The sequence below is a fragment of the Gouania willdenowi genome, chromosome 13, assembly GCF_900634775.1.
Source record: "Gouania willdenowi chromosome 13, fGouWil2.1, whole genome shotgun sequence".
Classification (NCBI taxonomy): Eukaryota; Metazoa; Chordata; class Actinopteri; order Blenniiformes; family Gobiesocidae; genus Gouania; species Gouania willdenowi.
Genome location: NC_041056.1, coordinates 35,063,385 through 35,087,640, shown reverse-complemented (window position 1 = coordinate 35,087,640; position 24,256 = coordinate 35,063,385). Strand labels below are relative to the sequence as shown.

Genomic DNA, 24,256 nt, shown 5'->3' with positions numbered 1-24,256 from the left:
GAGCCTTATTTCATAACCAGGGTGTACACAATGTTCAGAAGTGTGATTTGTTAACCTTAAGTGTACAATACAAATGCCTAAAGGACTATATAGTGAAGTACATTAGATTCTAGTGTTTGTTCAAACAATAACATTACTAAAGCAGATTCCATATACATGATCCTGTGTTTAATAGCTTTGCAGCCAGTGAATCGTGCAACATAAATACTTCTTACTTTTAAAAGTACTTTTGAGTTCATTTCAGAGCCGATCAACTTCCTCTTCCTCCCGGACATGCAGAGTGTCACTGCGTTCCCCATTTTTTTATGGTTTTACCTCACCATCGCTACACTATCCATGAGTTCCACACATGCTCTGGTCGAGTGTGCACTAATGGAAACGTCAACTCTCGTACGTAGCGGCATTTTCTGTCTCGTAAACGCCTTTCATCCTCTCCCTCTGAGCTCTGCTGAGCATGGATGATCTCTCATCCAAAGGTACGCTGCCCACTCCTACATGTCACCTATTATTTTGCTATCTGGCTCACAGGCTGGGGGTATTTTGTGGCCACCATCCGTATTGCCAATTTGGATATTTTGTCAAAACTTTGGTTTTATTTCACATAGAAGCATGATCGGACTAAATGATATCAGCAGAATTAATTTTAATCGACTAAATCATTTACAGATTGAGAAAAATATAATATAAATAATAAAATATGAATATTTCTCCCCAAACACTTTGTCAGAGGGCTAAAATAAATAGTAAATTATGCTTTTAAATGAATGCTAGCTCTGAACGTTATATGTTAGTGGTGTAGACGATGACGTCCTCACCTTCAGGGCGTCAGTCAGCTCCTTCAGTACAGCTCTGGTCAGCCTGTTTCCATTTAGAGCCAGAGTCTCCAGGTGTGGTAGAGAGGCCAGTGTGGGCAACAGGAGGAGGAAGGCCTCATCTGTCAGCTCAGTGAAGCCCAGCTCCATGCTGACCACAGTGGACGCATGGTGCTGTAGGTGTGCACACACACGCTCCATGTCACGAGCTGTCAGAGGGATACCAGAGAGGTCCAAGGCCCCACTGGACGGAGGGGCCGCCAGCACGGCTTTCAGACTGCACACACACACACACACACACACACACAAACAACATGTGGTCAATCTTTCATCTCATAAACCTTTTTCACTCATCTCTGAGGATTATTCTGAAGGAACACACTCATCTGCAGGTTCATGGATGTGTTCCACATTTTGAGAACAACTGATACAGACTAATCTTGCTATTGTGGATCATCTTACACCATGACAATGGAATGAGGTCATCATACATGATCACTATCAGCAGACAGCTGAGTGTTTTTATAAGCAGGAATAGCAGCAGGACTTTATTGGGAATCTAGGCCAGGGTGGTCCAAAGCAAAGCAGAAAGCAAGGGTCAAATCCCCCCCCCACCCCCGAAGTATTTTTAGAACCTGGTGGAAACTGTTGAGTTTGACTTTACAGAAGTACATCACCCAACGACTATTTGGGTTAAGACGGGTGGGACACAGTAATGAAAGTTAATTAATTACATGTAGTTATTTAAGAAAACAGGAATACCATGTTTGTTTAAACAAGTTTTTATGACAGTTCAATGATGTTTGTTTTTTTTTGTTTTTTTTACTTTGCAACATACAGTACATACAAGACAATGATTGTTCACAATAACTGTGGAAGTGAACGTGTGAGTCTGTGATTATCTCAAGCTAATCTAAAAGATCAACGGACATATCTTAGAGGGAAAAAACATCATCATCTTTACTTCATGACAAGTGGAAGGTTAAATTCTTTTCATTAGCCAAAATACAACCGTAAGTGCTATCGGTCAAAAACTGCGTTGGATTCGATCTTTTTGAAGAAAAACGCATTCCATGGTCCATCAAAGCATGGTAAAAAAATAAATAACCTTGATTAAAATCCTGCATTAGGTTTGGTATCCAGAAGATGATTTAGGAAGAAATATGTAAGAAAAATAGATGTTTTAGAGGTTGCACCTGCTGCTCGAAGTTTCCTGGAAATGAACTGATTACATTACACATACTGTATATAACATTATGGAAAAGAAGGGTTCACAGATTTGATGCCCTTAATCAAGCGGATAATGAAGAGAAGCAGATGAGTGATTTTGTCACCAGCAGCACGATGCGTTTTCTTTAAAACCTTTACTCCAAGTTGTCAAAGAGCAAAGGAACAGTTTTGTGACGTGAACAAAGCCACAGTGGTTGCTGGACTTTCTCAGGAACATTTTTAGGCAAGTTTAAGTTTATTGTTGCATCACAAAACCACAAATTATTCCAGAATTCCAGCAAAGTAGCACGCTCAATTTTTTTTGGTAAAACACAAACATTTTGGTTCATATACAGTACACCTATATTTGATTTGTTGTTCCTGTTGATTGAAACTTACACTAGATCAGTGATTCTCAACTGGTGGGTCGGGACCCAAAAGTGGGTCGCAGACATGTACTGGGTGGGTCATGGACAGCTGGTCAAAAATAAATTAATACTTAATATCTCTCATGTTTGACTTGTCTTTTATTTTGAAAGAATCTTTTCTTTTGACAGACATGCTGTGAAATGCATGTTACACAGGAAAATATAGAGATTTATGGTTTAAAAAAGATTATGTACATGTGTTTTCAACAGCTAATTGAGAAAAAATTGATTTTTGAAAGCTAGCATGATTATGAATGTAGCTTCCCCGACAGCTACGCCTTTACCCCCCTCCCCTCTGTGCTCCGTCTCACTCACATGCAGAAGCAGACCTCAGCTCATCGCTTGTATTATGTAGAAACTTTGTCATCTCATTCAGCGATAAGTAAACACTAAACTTTATCAATAAATATGTCAAAAAACATGACTAAAAACTCTGTTTTAAGTCCGTCACCGGTGACAGGGGTCGAGCAGGGAGACAGGGAGACGTGATTGGTTTAAAAAAAAAAAAAACATCTTTTTAAATTGGTTGAAGTTATTAAAGGTTTACAGCTGCTAAAGAATGACAGCTGTTCTTTGTTCCTTTTTCATAGCACAAAATATCTTCAGTTCTGTCAGTACATAAAGAAAATTTCAACCAAAAACTTAAAAAGTGTATTTGGAGAAAATCCCCTACCCTACCTTTAAACTGAAAAAAAATAATTAATTATGCAATTCCTGCTTTTTTTTTTGTAACATGCAATCATCACGTGTCAAAAGTCAAGTAAAATAGTAAAGTGCTTTTAAATCCAATTAAAGCAAACAGAGAACACAGTTCACACTCCTTCACTCCAAATGTAAGTATGTAAGTAAGTATTAAATTTGTATTAATAATGAGTGTAAACAGCTTACCTTCTTTTTTGACATAGTTAAGGCCGACATAAACTTGGTTAAAAAATGTGTTGTGTGTGTGTATTGTATACAGGATGTATTGCTTTGAATTTTCTTTAATTTTATTTAAAAAAAAAAGAAAAAAAGGGGGGTGGGGGGGTCATTAAAAACACCACATCCAGACAGGACACATTGAAAACATATTCATTATGTTCATACATAGAATACATACAATAGACATTAGATTGTTTACTATGCACTTATTACCAAGACAAATTTATTAAATAAATGTCTAACAAAGTCAGAAACATGAATAACTAGTTTGCTGTGCGGATGCTCCACTCGTTCCAAAAAAGGAGTGAAAACGCATTACTCCCCAACCGAACCAGAAAGGAGAAAGAAATGGTTAGCCAAAGTCAGCAGGAGCAATCTAAAAAAAAAAACTAAAATCAGGATTATGACAATAAAAAATCTGTGAGGCAATCATATTCAAACACTTCATTTGCACCTTTGCCACAAATAACACAACTGAAAAGCTTATTGTTTGATAAAAAGAAGATATGTGGCCTATGTGGGTAGATAAACTGTGTGAAGTAAACGCTGTGTATATGCTAATGATCCCTTCATTTTCCAAGAAGAATTTAGATGTTTTTTCTCTTTTTTTTGAACATGAAAACAACATTAGTGTATCTCACAATGAAAAAAAAATAAAAAATTAAAATATAAAAAATTAAAATAAAAATAAAAATTTACTAGTTTAGTGGGGATAATCCACTAACATGCCTTAATGCACACGTTAATGGGTTTAGATACGCTGATAATAATAATAATAATAATAATAATAATAATAATAATAATAATAATAATAATAATAACGTCTTACCCTTCAAAAGTGCATCACATCGCTCTAGCTCCATTGGTTACAATAGTAAACTGATCACTTCCGTGAACAATTGTGAGGCTCCATGAACCGCCGTTGCTGTAAAAAAACTGAACGGAGGTGTCGCACTCTCTCTCTATACGGATCTGAGCTGGGCCGGCCACACTCGCTACAGTATGTTATGGAGCAATTTTCAAGTGTATTGTGCAACCTCTAAATATTAGTTCATTTTCATAAAATTTGGACCCAAATAATCTGTCAGGATAGGGAAACAAATACAGGGTTCTAAGCTAGAGAACCCCCCCCCCCCCAATTTTTTTTGGACCACCCTCCTGTATATGTATTATAAAGGGATTATTGAATATCTGCCGATCCCATTAATTTCTAAATTTGTGTTTTTCCTCTACAGAATGTACATAGATTGTAGAACTTGTTTTTTTTTTTTTAAAGTTATTTAAGTAAGTAAGACAACAATATAGATAGACTAAAGATAGACCTTACCTCATGGAAAATTCCATTAAATGTTTATAGGGGAGAACAATATACTGACAGACATCTTGGTTTGTAAAGACGATCTTTATGAAATTTGACTTGGTTATTTTGAGTTGGTTTATCAATCATCACCCCATCGAGTTTTATCTGGATCGGATCCGGATTCTGCATTTTTCGAAAAAATGGGGGTATCCACACATTTGGACTAACTTTATCGTTATTAATGGGGATAGAAATTTCTTCCAGGCCTTTAAAGTGTGAATAATGATGGCACCATGATCAGGATCACTGATCCAGATAACTGACAATATATGGCTTTTCTTTAAGCTCTCTGAGGGCTCGTTACAGTTATAAAATCACAAATACACTACCGGTCAAAAGTTTTAGAACACCTTCAAATTTTCAGTTATTTATTGCAATTCAAGCCGTGCAAGTCCAATGAATAGCTTGAAATGGTACAAAGGTAAGTATTGAACAGCCAGGAGTAAAAAAAAAAATGGTTTGGTTACCCAAAACTGAAAATTAATGTACATTTTAGAATTATACAAATAGGCCTTTTTCAGGGAACACGAAGTGGGTTAACAATTTAAAACTGTTCTGCAGCAATGAAGGTTGTTGAATCAGCCTTGAAAGCTGGTGCTACTAATTCATACATGTGTTCCAACTTTTCTTGATAACTTCCAACTCCCTCTGTCTGCATAAAAGCAGTGTTGCACTGAGTCAAAAGTTTAGAATACATTTTGGTCTATAAATTGATTCCATTATTTCTTTTTCAACTCAAATTACTCAAATTTGTTCTAAGCTTCCATTTCAGAGTGCAATGACACAATAAACTGAATAATTTTCTGTACAAAACTGTATACTGTAACTATATCCACTTCTTCCTGCCCTCACAGTGGCCACTCTGGAACGAGCAGAGCGTCAAAAATAAACCAACTTCAGCCATGCACATTTTAAATGCACTTTGATAGACAAAAGGGAACAAAAAAGCAGGACCCACATAGAAATGGAGCCATGACATTGTTACATATTCTCAAGGTGAAAATAAAAATAAAACAAAGTTATTTTGGGCATAACAGTACATACTGTACTTAGAATCTCTTAGATGAGCTGAATAACAACATGTCCATTTTGTGGGAATAAGATAAATACATTTATGTATATAGTAATAGTCTGCCAAAGCATATATGAATATATGAATATATACGTATGTACATGTACTGTATGTATATATGTATGTACTTGTACAACCGGACGCATGTGTGTGTATATGGATATATGTATAATTCTCTACATAACCTTTTCACATTTTATCACACTTATAACTTAATGTTAGTTTTGCACATCACAAACGTAGTTATTCTTTAAATATTTATTCGTTTTGTGTGTACATCTTTCTATGTCACACTTGCTTTGGTAATATAAACTTGTTTCTCTGGCCAATGAAGCTGTTTTGAACTGAAGTGAAATTGAATTAATAACAACTTAATTTGGTGAATGAAGAAACACATGCTGGGAGCAGTGAGAAGGAGAATTAGTAAAGTGGGGAAAAGCGATGTACATGGGGGTGGGGGTGATTTGGTCCTAATGGTGACCATTATAACTAATGAATCATCACTACTATTGCTGTTCATTTTGGTGGCTGTGTGTGCTCTTATTTCAATGATTCTTCAGAAATATAGCATGCTGACTGACCCTGTACTTATACAAACCACAAATACATCAGATTATGGACCAATCACAAACAAACACAAAATATGGAGCTAAGAAAGCATGTTGTTCTGCTGATGTACGAGAGATAACGACTTCTGTTTTTCTAAAGCATGAAGAAGCCCCCAATTGGTTTGTAAGTGCTTTACTTGTATGGAATTAAATTAAGATGCCAATCTAGTCAGTGAGACAAAGTTAATGAACTATCTCACTCTGCATTACATCTATCTTGATTTAGCTTGTTGCTGTGGGTGTTTAGAGTCTTGTGGAATAATGAGTGTATTTTGCACTGAGTTTGGGAACAATGTTTAACATATGTGTGTTTTTTTAGTTGTCTACTAAAGACCCTGATAAACCTTAACAGTGTGTACTACCTGTTACTAATGTTTTTCTTTATATTTCCATTCCCTCTTTATTTCAGCTGTCAATGAATATATACTTTTCTTTATTTTTGATTAAATTAATTCCTGCCAACCTGAACCACAGCAGTACTACAGCTGTCACTACTCTGTGGGGTTAATGGTCTCATACAGTGAGCCAGGAGCTTTGTGCAACAACAAAGGCTTTTTAATTCTCTTCCAGTGTAAATGTGATAATTAATTCACAAGCTAGAGAAGCCATGCCATTGGTTGGGATTCAAGAATAATTGGCTGCTTTCACAGTTCATCTTCCCAGTCAAAGCCCTTTCCATCCTTCATCACACGCAGAAAAGTCTCACTTTGACATATTTCAACAATTATTTATGTGGCATTAACAAGGAAAAAGGTTTGTGGCACACAAACATTTACTTTACCCTATTATCACTTTTAATTTAGCACAACCCTTTTACAGCTATGGTTTGTTCCATCCATCCATCCATTTTCAAACCCACTTGCTCCTGTTTTACAGGGTCGCAGGGTCTGCCGGTGCCAACCTCTGGCTCTCATTGGGGGTACACTCTGGACAGGGCGCCAGTCCATCACAGGGCAACACAGACAAACAACCACTCACTCTCATTCACTCTTATGGGCAATTAGAGACTCCAATCAACCTTACAGTCATGTTTTTGGATTGTGGGAGGAAGCCGGAGTACCTGGAGGTAACCCACACAGCACGGGGAGAACATGCAAACTCCACACAGAAAGGACCCAGGTGTCCACCCCAGGGCTTTAACCCAGGACTTTCTTGCTGTGAGGCGGACATATTATTCTACTATGACTATCTGAAATCTGACACTCGTAAACGCCTTTCCTCCTCTCCCTCTGAGCTCTGCTGAGCATGGATGATCTCTCATCCAAAGGTGCACTGCTACCTCCTACATGTCACCTATTATTTTGCTATCTGGCTCACAGGCTGGGGGTATTTTATACCCCCCACCCCACCCCCCTCATCCCGACACGCAGGGTTGTCCCGTTTGGTCCGGTTAGTTGATTGTTTTATCTCACCGTCTCAACATTATCAATAATCCACTCAGGTCCATACATGTTCTGTATTAGTATGTGGAGCTGTGAGCTGCTGGACACGTCACAATATCACTCTGTAGTGCGATAATGGTAAATGGTAAATAGACTAGATTTATATAGCGCCTTAAAACCACACTGAAGCAGTCCCAAAGTGCTTTACATATCAGCTCATTCACCCAATCACTCTCACATTCACACACCAATGGGACAGGACTGCCATGCAAGGCACTAGTCGACCATTGGGAGCAACTTAGGGTTCAGTGTCTTGCCCAAGGACACTTTGACACATAGTCAGGTACTGGGATCAAACCCCCAACCTCTCAATCAGAAGACGACCCTCCACCACCTGAGCCACGGTCGCCCTCCTTTGCTGAGTAGCATCAGTGGCTAATCTCTTATCTGAAGGTGTACTGTTGCCATCTTCAGGGCACAGTTGATCACTACAGCACCCCACAGCTTAGATATTGGTGAAGGACCTCCGCCAGGGTGTTTTCTAGTAATCCCCGTGAAAAAAACGCAAATGACGAGTTATCTCGTCAATGGCACTGAGCGTTTGGATTTGAAATGACGTGTTATCTCGTCGATGGCACTGAGTGAGTTAAAAAGAACTCTTCTTGTGCATGTCTCAGAGTCAGATTGAAAAAAAAAAATACAAACAACAATTACAACAACAAATCAGTCAAGATAGTCAGTGGAGATGACTAGACATGACTCAGAAAATTACTTTACTTGTATATGTGATTTTTAACAACATACAGTTATTAGTCTCTGATTGCTTTACATTTTTAGCCATCTTTCTATTGAGGAAACATGCAACTGTATATCCAGGCCAACCACATGATTAAAGAAGGATAAAGATAAGCATATACTAAACAACCTGCATGAGTTATGATGACCAGTGTTCATTTTGTTGACTAAATATTCTTGTCATAGTTTTTGTCGACTACAGTGATAATAACTATATGATAAAAATGCATACAAAGAAAAACTACATGAAAATACATTTCTGTTTTCATCTACTAAAAAAAGTGAAACTATAATTTCGTCACATGGGATGAAATCCAATCACAAATCATGTGATCATGTGGTCGTACACTTTGATTACATCAAATCTGTCCCATACAAGGCTGTTTAATGGTCATTTTTATGCTTTATATTTTAGTTGACTTTAATTCATAACAGATTTAGTCGACTAAAATCCTAATGCATATGTGTCAAACTCAAGGCCCGGGGCCCAAATCCAGCTCTTTTAGACCTTTCAATTCGGCACGAAGGAGAAAGTATAAAAAAAAGACAGAAAAAACATGAATTATTGTGTAAGTTACCAAATAATTCAGTTATACATATCTCTGCCCTTCTCAATACACTAAATTAATGAAACGCTACAATATTTGGAGGATTGCAATTTTTCCATGATTTTAGCACACGACTGCAGTCATTTTAAATCTCAAATTGTTCAAAGGACTCAATTTTCATGAAAATATTTCACGTAATTTCCCCAAATTATATAAAAATTTGTCACAAAATCAATAAAATTTAAAATAAAATCCTGCAGGGACTGATATCTGTCACTTATTGCTTGGATTTTGTTGGCATTTTACATACTACAGGGCAGATTCACTGAAGGTTTAGGGGTATTAAAACATGTGCAAACCCCAGGGAATCAGGACTGTGCGTCACAATGCGCCCTCAATCCATTTAGTGCGTTTACCTCTGTAGGAACACTGATTGATGGTCAAAAGGTGGTAAAAACACCGTCGCACATTTGGAATTTTATCACACTTTTATGACTCAAAAACAGACAATGGAAAAATGGCCCAAGGAACATTTCTTCAAACCCCAGCCCTTCTTCCTACAGACTCTTTGCTGACACTCATCCTCCCCAAAGAACAGACATTCCACATAGATAACAGGGATGTTACCTGACACCCTACACCAGAGACATCTCTTTCAACATGAAGATTAAAAAGGAAGAAATAAAAATAAAACCTATACACCATTCAACACTTTAAAGGCAGAACTGTGATTTAAACTAATTCCAGACTTTAACCATTTTTCTCTCCAGGAAAGACTCATCGTGTGCCTCCATCTGACATGTTTAATCACTAATGTAATCATCTTTCAAGGGAAATGTTTAAAACCCTTCATATTCCATGATCATTGATCAAAGTTTTTTTGTCTTTTGTCATGCTTAAAGCGAGAAATAATTCAAATCAGTCATTTAAGGGATAATCAATTGAAAGTCCTTTTCAAGGGTTCATATAATCTGCACACACCCATCCTCCATTTTAGCCTGAACATGGTAACACCCTATCTAGTTTTATGACTCTGTGTTTAAAAAGCACATGTGGGATAGCCCCACCATCTTGTCTTCTTTACAGGAAAGTTGAGACTCCCGCTTCTTTCTGCCAACCAATCAGGTCTCATTCACTTCTGTACTGCAGATGTGTTTTAACCAATCAGAAAACCTCTTGATATGTTTATAAAAGGCCTCGCTCCCTCTTATCATGTGCTCTTACCTCTGTCTAGTCCTCCTCTTTGCATCTGACTTACACAGTCAGAAGTTTTTCAGTTTAGTGATGCAGAATTTTTGAGACATTGATTGAACTTCTCTGCAGTCAGGAAGTGGCTACCAGCCACTTCCACAATGACTAACTTTAAGTTTTATCTCCATTTTTTAAATTAACCAAGCAGTTTTTCATTTTTGGAGCCAGTACATTTCTATAGCCTCCCAAGAGTAACCATTAACGAACTCTAGCATTTTTGATTTGAGAACTTGTTAAACTGCCCATCAACGTCCAGGAGTGGTGCCGTGTAGGAGAACCAGAACCCCAGCTAGGCGAATATTAATTACCCCTTGTTCCCCTACACCTCTGATGAAGTAAGTAGGCGGAGCTCATCAGGAGTGGGAAAAAATGGGAGGGGGAAATGCCATTAAAATTAATACAGTGGGCGCAATGCAATTTATCAAGTCTGGAACTGTTTGTGGTGATTGTTTTAGCATCAGAAATTAGTACGACTGACAAGTAGGTGCAAACACACACACAGAGATCCGTTGCAGTAAATGTTGACACAAAACACAGCGAAAATGGAAAAAAGGCTCCAGTTAACCTTTCTAGTATTAGATAATTATTAAATAAAACAATAGCATCAATGGTAGATCCATAGGACTGTTTCTGTCCAAATCTGCCTGTTTTTCATGGAGGGGGGGGAGAACATATAATTAGGTCTTAAAGTAGTTTTAAAAACAAAAAACAAAAGCATTTTTACTTGTTTATTTAGTTTTCTACATTATTAAATGTTTGTGCAGCAGACAGAGAAGTCTATCTGCTAGGGATGGGCGATATTGACTAAAAAATTGTCCTGATAATTTCTGGTATTATCACAATAATAAAAATCAAAATAAATAAAAACTATAAAAAAAAAAAACTAATAAAAAAATTTACAACTTAGTGTAAACAGGTTCCTTACAAATGCAAATAAATGTGAATACATCAACACTAGACAATAGCTGATGACTCGGAGTTCATGAGCTGATATTTTATGGAATATACAGTATTAGTGCATGTAGCTCACTATTACTGTTCTTGTATGTAATTTATATTTCTTTCCTCACTTGAAATGAAATAATTTATCTAAAAAAAATAAAATAAAATAAAGCACATGAAAAGCACAAATAACTCCAATAGTGTTTTTACTGCTGATGAATCTTGTTTATTTCATATTTGATAATGAGTTACATAAACTTATGGTTGATAAATATCTCTGATTTCCTATAATTAAACCAGATCAAGCTGATGATTTAATCATTCAGTATATTTGCTGTAACAACCTCAATAGTTACATTAATCTAATGTGACCAGCTTTGTCTGTGAACATGTGAAATATAATTTTTAAAAATTGTGTTTCATAAGTTTGGACTGATGAATAGTGACATTATTTATGCTAACATTTATTTCACATGACGTGTGACATGTTTAGCTTTTATCCTTCCATAGTAAAGTGCTAAATCTGAGAGGAGAGGTTAGCATTAGCTCTGTGTGTCGGTGTGTTAGCATAGCATAGCATAGCATAGCATAGCATAGCATAGCATAGCATAGCATAGCATAGTTAGCTTTAGTTGAGTTTCCAATTCATAATCGTTGCTACAGGTTCATCTCTGTCCCTGTGTTTGTGGAACTTTGGGTGGACATGACGGAGGAACTTGAATGTGTTCCCTTTGTTGGATGGTTGTCTGGTTTTAACCAAGTAGTGGTCCATGATGTATCGCAGAACGGCAGCTTCAGGTAGCCGTGACGATCACCTCACACACACAGACTGTGGTGTGTGAGGGGGTCGGTGGTGCACACCATGGAGGCTCCGCAGCAGAGTTTCCATCAACGACGTTAAGCTCCAGAGAATAATAATTTGTCAACAAACGGGGTAGTTTTGGCCCGTGGAACAAGGTTTTTTGGGGCATTCTTGGCTAAATTGAGAGACAAACGGCCCATGGCCCTTGCTAGTTTCCGACATGTTAATTTATCGTTTCTATCATGGGATGACATATTCTTACCGGTGAGAATAAATTATAAACGATAAAATATCGCACATTCCTACTATCTGCCTCCTCAAATGTCATTGTGTGTTTCTGTGCACTCACCTCTCCACATTGAATGAGCAAAATGCTCATTTAAATAGAGGCGGTCTCCACCACTTCTGCATGTGTGCTAATCATTGTTGTAATCCTAATGAATTCCTCGCAGCAGGTGAGGAAACTGCATCACCAAAGCATTTAGGGACGCACCTGGTTTACCACTCTTTATTTCAGATCTTAGTGAATCCGCCCCTTTATGTATCATTTATTCATCTAAATGCAAACTTGAGGACAAGCTTTCTCAACTGAAGGTGCCAGACTCCTCCTGCAGGTGGATCACAGACTTCCTGTCTGACAGGAAGCAGCATGTGAAGCTGGGAAAAACCATCTCTGCTTCCCGACCCATCAGCACTGGATCTCCTCAGGGCTGTGTTCTCTCTCCTCTGCTCTTCGCTCTGTACACCAACACCTCCTCTCACCAGTCGGTCAAACTCCTGAAGATGGCGGACGACACGACCATCATCGGACACGTCTCCATCAGAGATGAGTCCGCCTACAGGTCAGTCAGAACAACCTGCAGCTCAGCATCAACTACAAAGTCAAATTCCTTGTGCTGTTTTAAAACTGTACTTGGCAAATAAACCTTTCTGATTCTGATTTAGTTCACTAAAACAAGACTATAACTGAAACAGTCATGAAGATTACAATTTCTGTCAAAATTAGCACAGATGATGACTGTATCCTCATTATTAGCATGAAGGCAATTTGATCCATGCTGTGGGTGAACATACACATTTCCATCGGTTTTAAACTACTTATTCACAGACTCAGCTGCTCAGTTGATTGGATGATGCTTAAGTTAATATACCATTGTACACGAAATAAACATATAACAAAGGGCTGTACAATTTGAAGCTGTTCAATTTAAATAATAAAAAAAGAAAAATACGTAAAGCAAACAGGCTTCTCGCAAGAAGTGCAATCAGCCAAGGAAATAGCCAACATAGAAATAATTGCCAATCATGGCATCATACAGTAGCATGAAATGTGAGCAACTAAATACAGAAATCCAACTTATTGGTAAATTATGCGGGACAGCTCTCAATAACACACACACACACACACACACACACACACACACACACACACACACACACACACACACACACACACACACACACACACACACACACACACACACACACACACACACACACACACACACACACACACACACACACACACACACACAAAAATGTTGTTAAGCTAAGAATTAATCGGCCACAATGATTAAGTCCGTCACACACAGGCGAGCTCCCCATAGTGAAGCTGAGTTTCTGACACATATGTAATGACAATATGATATTAATGCAAGTACACCCTATGTAGCTTTACGGCAGTGAAGCGGGTGCTCATGTGGCTGTGAGCTGACAGGGGAAGCTACAGGAGCACCCCCCCGTCAAACCGTCTGCTCCCACCCGCTGGCTCAGGACGAGGCTGTGGCCAAAGCAGGTGCTATTGCTAAGGGTGTAACAATACATGTATTTGTAATGAACCGTTTCGGTACAGGGCGTTCGGTTCAGGTACAGGGTTATGCACGGGTGAGTTTCCGGAAAGGAAGTAGCCTGTTTACTCGTGATCGACCAGTTCATCGGCTGGCCGATTTAATCGGACGATTTTTGCATGTTTTACGTGTATCAGCATCAGCCGATGCACGCTGCTGCGTTCGCCGATCCACTTTATAAACAGAGCGGCTGCTACAGGGCTCCGTGTTGCTGCAGACAGAGTGCAGAGCCCCTCCCCCCACTAGCAGAGCGTGAAGCAAGCTCTTCAATCCCAACAGGTTTTAAACTAACAAAGCATTTTTTAACTGTTTAACTTAGCAGTTCCGTGGGTCCACGTGTTGTCGCACTTCTAGTTAACAGTAGCTGCTGGAGGTTTGGTGTGTGTGTGTGTGTGTGTGTGTGTGTTTCTTTTCCTCTCTATCTGCTTCTCACTCAGCGCTGCGCTGAGAAGAAGTTTTTAACTTTGAGAAGCAGTTTGTTACGTGTTTGAATATTTATTCCTGTTAATGTTGATGCAACTTAAGAACAGAAACTTGAACAGTTTGTTAACGTGATGTCGAAGCAATTGCTTAATGCTCATCCGACAACACGTTACTTTCCTCTGTTAATTTATGTTCTGGGGTTGTGTTGGAATGGACTATTATTCATGGTTTCTTTTTGTGTTTAATACTATAATTATGTATCTTTATACTCAATAATCCTGTTAATAAAATATATTTGCAGTCAGGCCAACTTATTTGTCAAAGCTATTTTTTGGACAACGACAAACAGTTTTCTTTCATAATATTTCATGAGGTGTCTCACTCTATTTTTTACTTGTTCTTGTTCCACATCCCCTGTTTTTATTATTTGTTAAATATTTTTTACTTGGTGTCGTTCTACCTCACCTTTGTCAATTTCAACAAATGTTCCTTTTTTTATTAAAAAATTGAGACTTGTACCATTTGTCATCATATTTGTGTAATTTTTATGATGTAAATTGAGGGAGAAAATGTACTACAAACTCCAAATATCGGCTCCAGAAAATCGGCAGTCCATATCAGTCATCGGCTTAGGCTGATGTAAAAAAATCGTTATCAGCGTCGGCCCTAAAAAAACCCATATTGGTCGATCCCTAGTGTTTACTTCCTGCAGCTACATCTGCAGCCCGTGTACGTCATGGCTAACGCTAGCAAGAAACCAGAGCTGGAGGACCCTCCCCTGTCACTAAAGTCTCCTGCTTTGGAACACTTCGGGTGAAATACTGCAACAGAGAAAGACAAGTCCTGAACTCAGTTTGGACGAAGAAGGCTTGGTCAAGGTGTTCTGTGAAGCTGAAGCAATTATTAACATCCGACCAATAACAAAGGCATCAACAGATCTCAACGATTTGGAGGCGTTAACTCCCAACCATCTATTGCTACTCAAATCTCAGCCGTCGTTACCACCTGGATTGTTCGAGGGGGCTGACATCTACGCTCGTCGTCGCTGGAAAGAAGTGCAGTACATGTCTAACCTGTTTTGGAAGCGCTGGTTGAAGGAGTATCTTCCAGGATTACAAGAGCAGCGGAAATGGAATTTAACTTAAAGGAACTTTGTACCTGGAGATGTCGTGATGCTCGAGGATGAAATGGCACCGTGCATTTCATGGATTACAGGAAGAGTTTTGGATACTGTTTTGGACAAAAATGAACCAGTGCACACACTAAGAATTAAAACTAAATCGAGCGCTTTAGATCGTCCGATTACGAAGGTCTGTCTTCTGCAGGAAGCAGATGAGCAGTGAAGATTGTTTGGATTATGAACTTTGGTTCAATATGGATTTACCTGAATGAACTGGGACATTTCCTGACTATGACAGTGGACATCTCTACTAATTGGACTCTAACTCTTAATGAGTTATCACTTTTGTGCACCTTGATGGTGATTCTGTCTCCTACAAACTAGTGGTGATGGGTAATTATTACCATGTATTAATTAGGGGCCGGAATGTAGGAGCCGTACGGGGTTTGGTTGTTCCTCACTCGTTTATAAATGAGGTTCATACGTGTGAATGGGTATCGTGCATGCAGTTTGAGTACTCACCCTTTTGCACCACGGTGATTGGGTGTGGCATTGTGGGAGCAGTTTATATTAGTACGTGTGCTCACCTGTAGGTGTGTTTAGTTTTGGCTTACATCATGCTGGTGGGGTGAGCTTGGGAGAGCAACCTTCTGTTGACCGCATCATCCTGTGATCCATCAAAAATCTGCACTGTCATGAGATATCTGTAAGGCAACCAATGCATGCTACTACAGTAAGTGCCTATGTCTCCAACGCGATCTGGAACAATAAACCTCACAACTCTGTGCAATTGTTTGGCGTGCGCGTCATCACTGTTATATCCCTCCTTGCTTAGCCTACCGTGGCATGGAAAAACTGGCTTTTAGTCCATATGCCACAACTGCCGCCATTGGAGTCTTTATAGCAGCGGATAAAAGCTGTTAACAAGCTGTGAGGAGCTTATTTTTTATAATATTTTATGTATTTTTTGTTCGAGATTATTATTATTACCAGGCTGCACTTTACAACAGTATAGTATGTTTTTTCAACTTTATTTTCATAATCTGTATAATGTTAAATACATTGTTGGTTTACTAATGTTTTGAATAAACAAGCAAATTTATGTTTTGCATTTTGTTCCATACTGTACCGAAAATGAACCTAACCGTGACCTCAATACCGAGGTACGTATCGAACCGTGATTTTTGTGTATCGTTACACCCCTAGCTATTGCTGCGGCTGGCGGGAGGACGGTTTTCTGCCACGCCCTCGTTGTACCCGCACCTTCTGGCTCAGGTCGCCACAGCTTCACGGCAGTAGCCAAAGCAGGTGCTCCTGCAGCGAGGCCAATGCTGGCTGTGCAACGTTGGGCTGAGCGGGCTGGGCCCTCGGCCTCATGGGCTTACTTAATTGCTGCAGGGCACAATTACAACAACAGCTCTCTTACCCTTCTTTGTCTTGTCCTCCCCAATTCCTTTACCCTTTTCTTCCCCTCCCTCTGATGTATCACCGCCCTCTCATTTTGCATGTTTCCTCTAAGAAAGTCATGCTTACCCTTGCTAGTGATGATCAAACTTATGCAATGTAATACATTAAAACATTTATTTCTTCCAAAAAACACATGCACAGTGATTGCAAAGAGACGATCAACCTATAATGGAGAATGAGGACATAGTTATCAAAAAGAAAAGAACACATTTCACCCAGCAACATGAGGTCACCCCTCCCATGGGAACATGAGTCACATTCTGATGACAGTTGGTGAAGATGGAAATGGTAAAAGCTCATCCTCTCCAAACACTGTGACATCATGATATTTAGCCACGCAACAACGTGAGTGCTGGAGCTCTATCTGCGATCACACTCATTATGGGGTATATTTGATAAAAAAAAAATAAAAAAAAGTATTCAACTTTACTTTCAATGTCTTTCTACCCTTTCTTGAAAGTCCAGCATTTTATTAAGATAATAAAACCAACAGGGTCATTTATGAATCAGTCCCACATTATGTATGCTTGTAGCATGAGTTAAATCATCTCACCTTTTGGTGTTCATTATGATTTGGAATCTGGTAAATCTTTTTTTTATAACAGGCTTCTCAGAGTTTCTTCTTATGTGGCTCAGTGAACAAAGGCATTGATGAAAAATCAAGAGAAAGGCTCCCTAATGGCTCACAGGCTAAATTGGGTGAGAAATGAGAAAACAAAAGCTTGGTTGGCAGGCTTCGTAATTTTGTGCTTTAATATTTCAAATTTAGAAAAAATGATCATCCGGTAAATTTTGGGGATGTAATAAAAGGACAGTTATCTAAGATGAAGCGGCTGGCTTTAGATGATTCCCCTCAGTGTTTGGAAAACACAACATGTCCAAGGAGAAATGAAGCCAGTACAGGAGGTCAGAGGACGAAGGACGAAAAGGGCTATATCTGTACTGTATCTCTCTTCTTACATTTTTTATTTGATTTCATTTCATTGAACATTTTTATTGCTTTTATGAAGCTGGAAGTGCAGTCATATGCTCAGTAAAAGCTTTTAATACCTGATTATAAGATGTGAAGATCACCCTCTTCTGGCCAGAGACAATTCACAAATATAGAAGATTAAATTATGATTGGCTGAGGAGGATGTCACTCATGTTTATGAGCAACCAGTGAAGTGTTTAAATGTAAAACTAGCAGTATTTGTAGTGATATATATAAATACATATATAAATATAAATTGACTGTGGATATTGCATAAATACAAAAGCGGATTAGGGCCAATCATTTTGGGCAAAATCGAGAATAAAGTCAAAATGTCGAGATTAAAGTTGAAATTTTGAAATTCAAAGGTTTGCTAATTAAGTCAAACCTACAGAAGCTGATGAGGGCCAGTTCAACCTTTTATGACAACAAACAGCAGATCGTGGCCGTTTACAAAATGCTGTGTATCGATGAATGCGCTAAACTATACTTTAAGATTGGGTTTAATAACAAAGAGATTATTTCTCATTTAGCTTATAAATATGGCGTTGTAATCACCTTAAAGACTCTGAAGACTGTGTTTTTGGTTCCGGTACCAACAGCTGCTACGAGTGTTTGTTCTTCTGTGGCTATTGAGGAGCCGTATATACGGAAACACTTTAGGGCCAGTTTGATAGAGACTGTCGTCATATGGTGAATTGGCCCGTAGATTTTACCATATTAGCAAACCTTCAACTTTTATCACGATATTCTATTTTGAGTTTATTCTTGATTTGCCCAAATTTATTTCCTCCATCAAAATTGGCCCAAATCCTCTTCCGTACATAAACAATGTGCAGCTGTTTGCAAACAAAAGTGCCATTGTGTTTTTTTGCACCAGTGACTTTCAACCACAATCATCTTTCTGGTAAAACTTTGAGAAAACAAATATATAGCAATATTGTTATTGCCATGTGTGGGTTAAGACCAATGTGGGTCTTTGGTCTTTGTTTCCAACTCAACATGATCTAATCTTAAAATGTCTGGGAATTTATGTTCACAGCATCTTATTCTATCCCTTCTCCTTTCACACAAACACACACTTAAAGTTAAATATAGCAAGGAACCAATATCACACCCACCTGAATAAAATGAGGCAATAGAAAGAGAAAGAACAAGATAGCACAGGTGGGCAGCTGCCAATAAATCTGTTGTTGGAGCAGCAGCACTCAGCCAGTGAGAGGAGAATGAGACGGAGGCTAGACCACAAACAAGATGTTTACGTCTACGCAGCAAAGTGTCAGCCATGGCCATAGAAGCATTGTTGATCGACAGCAGAATACTAAGTCACCGTAATAATGCTTTAAACCCTAGGTTCCCAAAGTGGGGTCCGCAAAATGTCATGAGTTTACGTGAATAAAAATGTAAAACAACGTGACAACATTGGAAATAGAACAGTGGTCAGGAGCCTCCATGCATTGCCACAAATTACACATTGGCGTCTGTTAGACTGCCCTCTAATGCAGTGGTTCTCAAACTTTTTTAGCTCAAGTACCCCTTACTTTTGAATGCAAGTACCCCCGTATGTCTGACTACAACCATTTGTTAAGAATACTATGAAAAAACATCTACAGAGCATAATGATGGGATGAATGAGTGATAACACGTTTTAAAGAACCTCATTTTGTAAATAATTGGAATCAAATAGTATTTAAAGCTAGGGTAGGTGATTTTCTCCAGATACATTTTTTAAGTTTTTGGTTGAAATTGTCTTTATGTCCTGACAGAAATGAAGAAGTTATGTGCTCTGAAAAAGAAACGAAGAAAATCTGTCAACTGTAGCAGCTGTAAATCTGTAATAACTTTGACCAATGGAAAAAAAATCCCTTTTTTTTAACCAATCACGTCTCCCTGCTCGTTCACGACCCCTCGCATGCACGAGCTCACACTGAAAGCGCGTCACTAATGACAGAGTTAAAACAGAGTCTTTGGTCACGTTTTTTTATATATATGATGGTAAAGTTTAGTGTTTACTTAATACTGAATGAGACATGAGACAACAAAGTTTCTACACAATACAAGCGATGAGCTGAGCTCCTCTTCTGCAGCAGCTGTGCACATGCATGTGAGTGAGGGAGCATAGGGGGAGTGGCGAGGGGGGTAAAGGCGGAGCCATCGGGGAAGCTACATTCAAAATCATGCTAGCTTTCGAAAATCGCCTCCCCTACCTTTAATCAAGATCACTTTATTATTTTGTGTGTTTTCTGTGTCATTTTGTGTGTTTTTGGTGTCCTTTTGTGTATTTTGCTGTTGTTTGTCTGATCTTTTTATTATTCAGTATATTTTTTTTTATTTTGTTCGTTTTTGTTGTTTTTGTGTGATGTTGGTATTGTTTAAATTATTCTCAGTGTGTGTGTTTTTGGTGTCGTTTGGTTGCTTCATTGGTTGTTTTGTATGGTTCTCTGTTATTTTTGTGTATTTTGTTGTGGTCTTGTATATTTTTCTCTCATTTCGTGTGTCTTTGTTGTCGTTTTGTGTATTGCTGGGGGGTATTTCATCAAAGTGTTCTCAGTAGAGCCAGGCTTATGGTTTAAACCTGGTTCAGCTAAGCCGTCCGTGACCATGTCGGTTTTACCCATTTCATCAAACTCTTCTCAGCTTCAATCTCCCTGGCTGAGCCGAGCCAGCTGATAGTGTTTAGCTTAAGTGAACGTCATCATAAGACCCACGAGACCTCACAGATTTAATGATTAGAGAGTGATGGCGCATGCGCTGCAGCTTTTACGATGAATGAGAAGTCATTAGGAACCAATGCTGAGACCAAAAATCATATTAATACATTTACCATGATATTCTGTTTAATTTGCTTTTAAAATACCGTATTAAAGTGGTATTTAAAAAAAAGTATAACAGAAGTCTTTTTGACTTATTTTTCTTTTTGTAGAACTTTGAGTGTTTTAAAGCATCACTAAATGACTTCTTTAATAATGATGACGTGGTTTCATGAGAGTGCGTCAGCAGCTTAAGCCAAGCCTGCTGCTTAACTCTGGTCGGGAGCAGGTTTGACCCACGGACTGCGTTACCATGGTAACTAAGGTGTTTTCTCGTTGATGAAACCGCTGTTCCAGTTAGAACGCGGCTGAACGGAGCCGAACTCTCAGGTTAACCCTGGGTTTAACCCTGAGGTGGGTTTGATGAAATACCCCTCTGGTAATAGTAAATATCTTTTTTTTCTTTTAATGCATGTGTTTTTGGTGTCATTTTGTGGTTGTCTGTCATTTTTATTTTTCTCTTATTTTGTGTGTATTTGATGTTGTTTGGTGAGTTGCTGGTAATATTCAGTGTGATTATCATTTTTAACTAAATATAAACATAAAACCTCATCTTTGTAATGCTTTCATTTGTTAATCTTCTCTCTGTCTCTCTCACTAGCTGGGTTTCCAATACAGATATTCACAAATAAAAGCGATATTTCTAAATGTCGACAAAGTATAGTAGCACTTTGAACGCGTTTCCATTGAAGGTTGTTTTAGGGGAGGATCCTGGTAACTCTGGTGAAATCTCATCCTGTGAGACTTCTCTACAGGAAGATGGACGCTCCAGACCTCATTAGAACACTCTGCATTTCTTTGTTGTTTCACGTCTAATGTGGCACTAATCATGATTAAGTCTAATGATAAGAAATGTCCCGGTCTCCTCCTCTGTCTACGCGCCATGTTTTCTTACAGTGGTCATGTGACCAGGTACGCCACGCTCTGTGACGTGTATTTGTGTAAAAAGTGTTTCCATTGAGCTTTTGCGACACATTTCAATATTGAACAACTGAAATACCTCCTCATAAAAGTGTCAAAACCTTTTAGGATATTTGAGGTTATTTTTTAAATTCAGGTGTTTCCATTACCAGTTTTTATTGCGTTATTTAGATTTTGCTCTCTCTCTCTCTCTCTCTCTCTCTCTCTCTCTCTTCCTCTCTCTCTCTCTCTCTCTCTCTCTCTCTCTCTCTCTCTCTCTCTCTCTCTCTCTCTCTCTCTCTCTCTCTCTCTCTCTCTCTCTCTCTCTCTCTCTCTCTCTCTCCCTCTCCCTCCCCCTGTAGTGCCATACCCCTTGTTGTACACGTACCCCAATTTGAGAAACACTGCTCTAGTGGTGATAGAGAAACAAACTTAAAAGCACAAATATGGCATGAGCTATATTTCTTTGTGCTAGCCAAACATCCATGCCCTTTACAATTTTGTTGCACTGATTGCAAACATGGGTTGGACTAAATGGAAAAATAATGCAATGGTTTAAGTCCTACTTGGAGGACTGAAGTGATTTTGTAAGCATTGGAAACTTTGAATCTGACAGATTACCAATGTCCTGTGGGGTTCCTCAGGGCTCTGTTCTTGGACCTCTTCTGTTTAGCCTTTATATATGTTTCTGTTAGGACACATTTTACAGAACTGTAAGGTTGATTATCAGAGCAATGCAGATGACACACAATTATATCTATCACTGAACCCAGATGACTATGGTCCCATTGAGGTGTTGTGTGACTGCTTAGAAAAAGTAAACTGCTGTATAAGTGAAAACTTCCTTTAACTAAACCATGATAAGATGGAGGTGATTGTCTTTGGTAACAAGGAAAAGAGGACTGCTATCATCAAGTATCTTGAGTCTCGATCTTTAAAAGCTAAAGACCAAGTCAAAAACCTTGGTGTTCTGATTGACTCAGATCTGACATTCAGCAGTCAGATCAAATCAATCACAAAAACAACCTTCTACCACCTAAAGAACATTTCCAGAGTGAAAGGTTTAATGACTTAGAAAGATCAGGAGAAACTGGTCCATGCTTTTATCTCCAGCAGACTGGACTATTGGTCTTCTGACAGGAATCCCCCAAAAGAGCGAGTGGAGTGGAGACCACAGTTCACCCTAAACATGGTAATGCTGCTTTTAGTTGTTATGCTGCAAAGAAGTGGAACAAACTGCCAGCAGAGCTGAAGTCAGCATCACATGTGAACATTTTTAAATCAAAGTTGAAGGCACGTTTTTTCTCTACTGCGTATGATTGAGAGAGAGATTTTTGGTCATGTTGTTGTTGATGATTTTAAATGTTTTTACTGATGATGTTAAATGTTTTGTTGCCGACTTTAATGTTCTTATTGATTTTAAGCTGTTTTCTGTTGCAGTTTTTGATGTAAAGCACATTGAGTTGCCTTGTGTATGAAATGCATCATACAAATAAATTTGCCTTGCCTTTGCCTCCATGTACTAGTGTGAAAGTGGATTGTCAGCTTTACCAAACATAAAAACAAAATACAGAACAAGGCTTTGAGTGAAAAAAGAGTTAAGACTCAAGTCTCTCTTAAATTTAGTCTGACATTGCAGCGTAATGTCTATCTTCTCATTAAAGTTGTAGTGAGTTGTATTTCACACTTTCAGGGTGATGAATATATGTATGTGTGTATTGCATTTTTTTTAATTACATATTCCTCCACGGGATAGGTAAAATTCAGAGACAAATTTTACTGTAGGTGTATATGACCTTACATTATTATGTTTCTTAAGTGTACAGGAGTAGGGGTACATGGCTTCAGGTTAAATGTCTGAAGAGGTACGGGACTGTAAAAAGTTTGGGAACAAACCATATAAATCTATAAATCATATCAATAGATCAACATCTGCTGTGTAGTTTCATCCAGATATGCTAACATTTTGACTTGTTGAATCGAGATACAGTAAGTTCACAAACTGTGTATCATCTGTGAGGAGGAGGATGACAGGTGTGGCCCAGAGAGGGTTAGACACTCATATGTGATGTCATAGAAATTATGGAATAAGCGATGCAAGATGTCAGCTTACTTTTCTTTATTCAATCATACTCGTCGCTCTTTTCCTAGCCTGCACATCTTCTGTTTATTACTTTCTATGAACAACAATAACTGCATTACTCACAACACACACATATAACTACATAGAATCATATTTATACAAACACAGCACCATGAAACTAGACACATCAATAGACCTAGACATAGTAAGAGACCTTAAGCAAAATTAAACTTTCATTTTCATCTCATCTCAACTCAACTCATAAAAATAAAAATCCTACTTCTGTCATCACCAAAAACAAACAAATGAAATGAAAGGGACTATCTTGGATTTACAAGCACACAGCATGAGGAAGAACTGACAGGGAAGCAATAAGAAAAGGGAGGGAAAAGAAAAAAAGGAAAATAAATGAAATCAAATTATAAAAAGAGGGTGAAGAGGGAAAACAATCACAAATATTACAATAAAAGTTGATTAAAAAACATTGTCATGATTTTTTGTTG

The 24,256-nt window shown here is 38.4% G+C and overlaps 1 protein-coding gene across 2 annotated transcripts in view; it reads right to left on the bottom strand.

Annotated features, from left to right (window-relative positions):
- The window catches only part of lrrc75a (leucine rich repeat containing 75A), an 80,938-nt gene that overhangs the window by 3,637 nt on the left and 53,045 nt on the right, over positions 1–24,256 (bottom strand). For both annotated transcript variants that reach the window (XM_028464428.1, XM_028464429.1), the window contains one exon: positions 816–1,089. In XM_028464428.1, the coding sequence (XP_028320229.1) occupies positions 816–1,089 (274 nt within the window). The remainder of the gene's footprint in view (positions 1–815; positions 1,090–24,256) is intronic.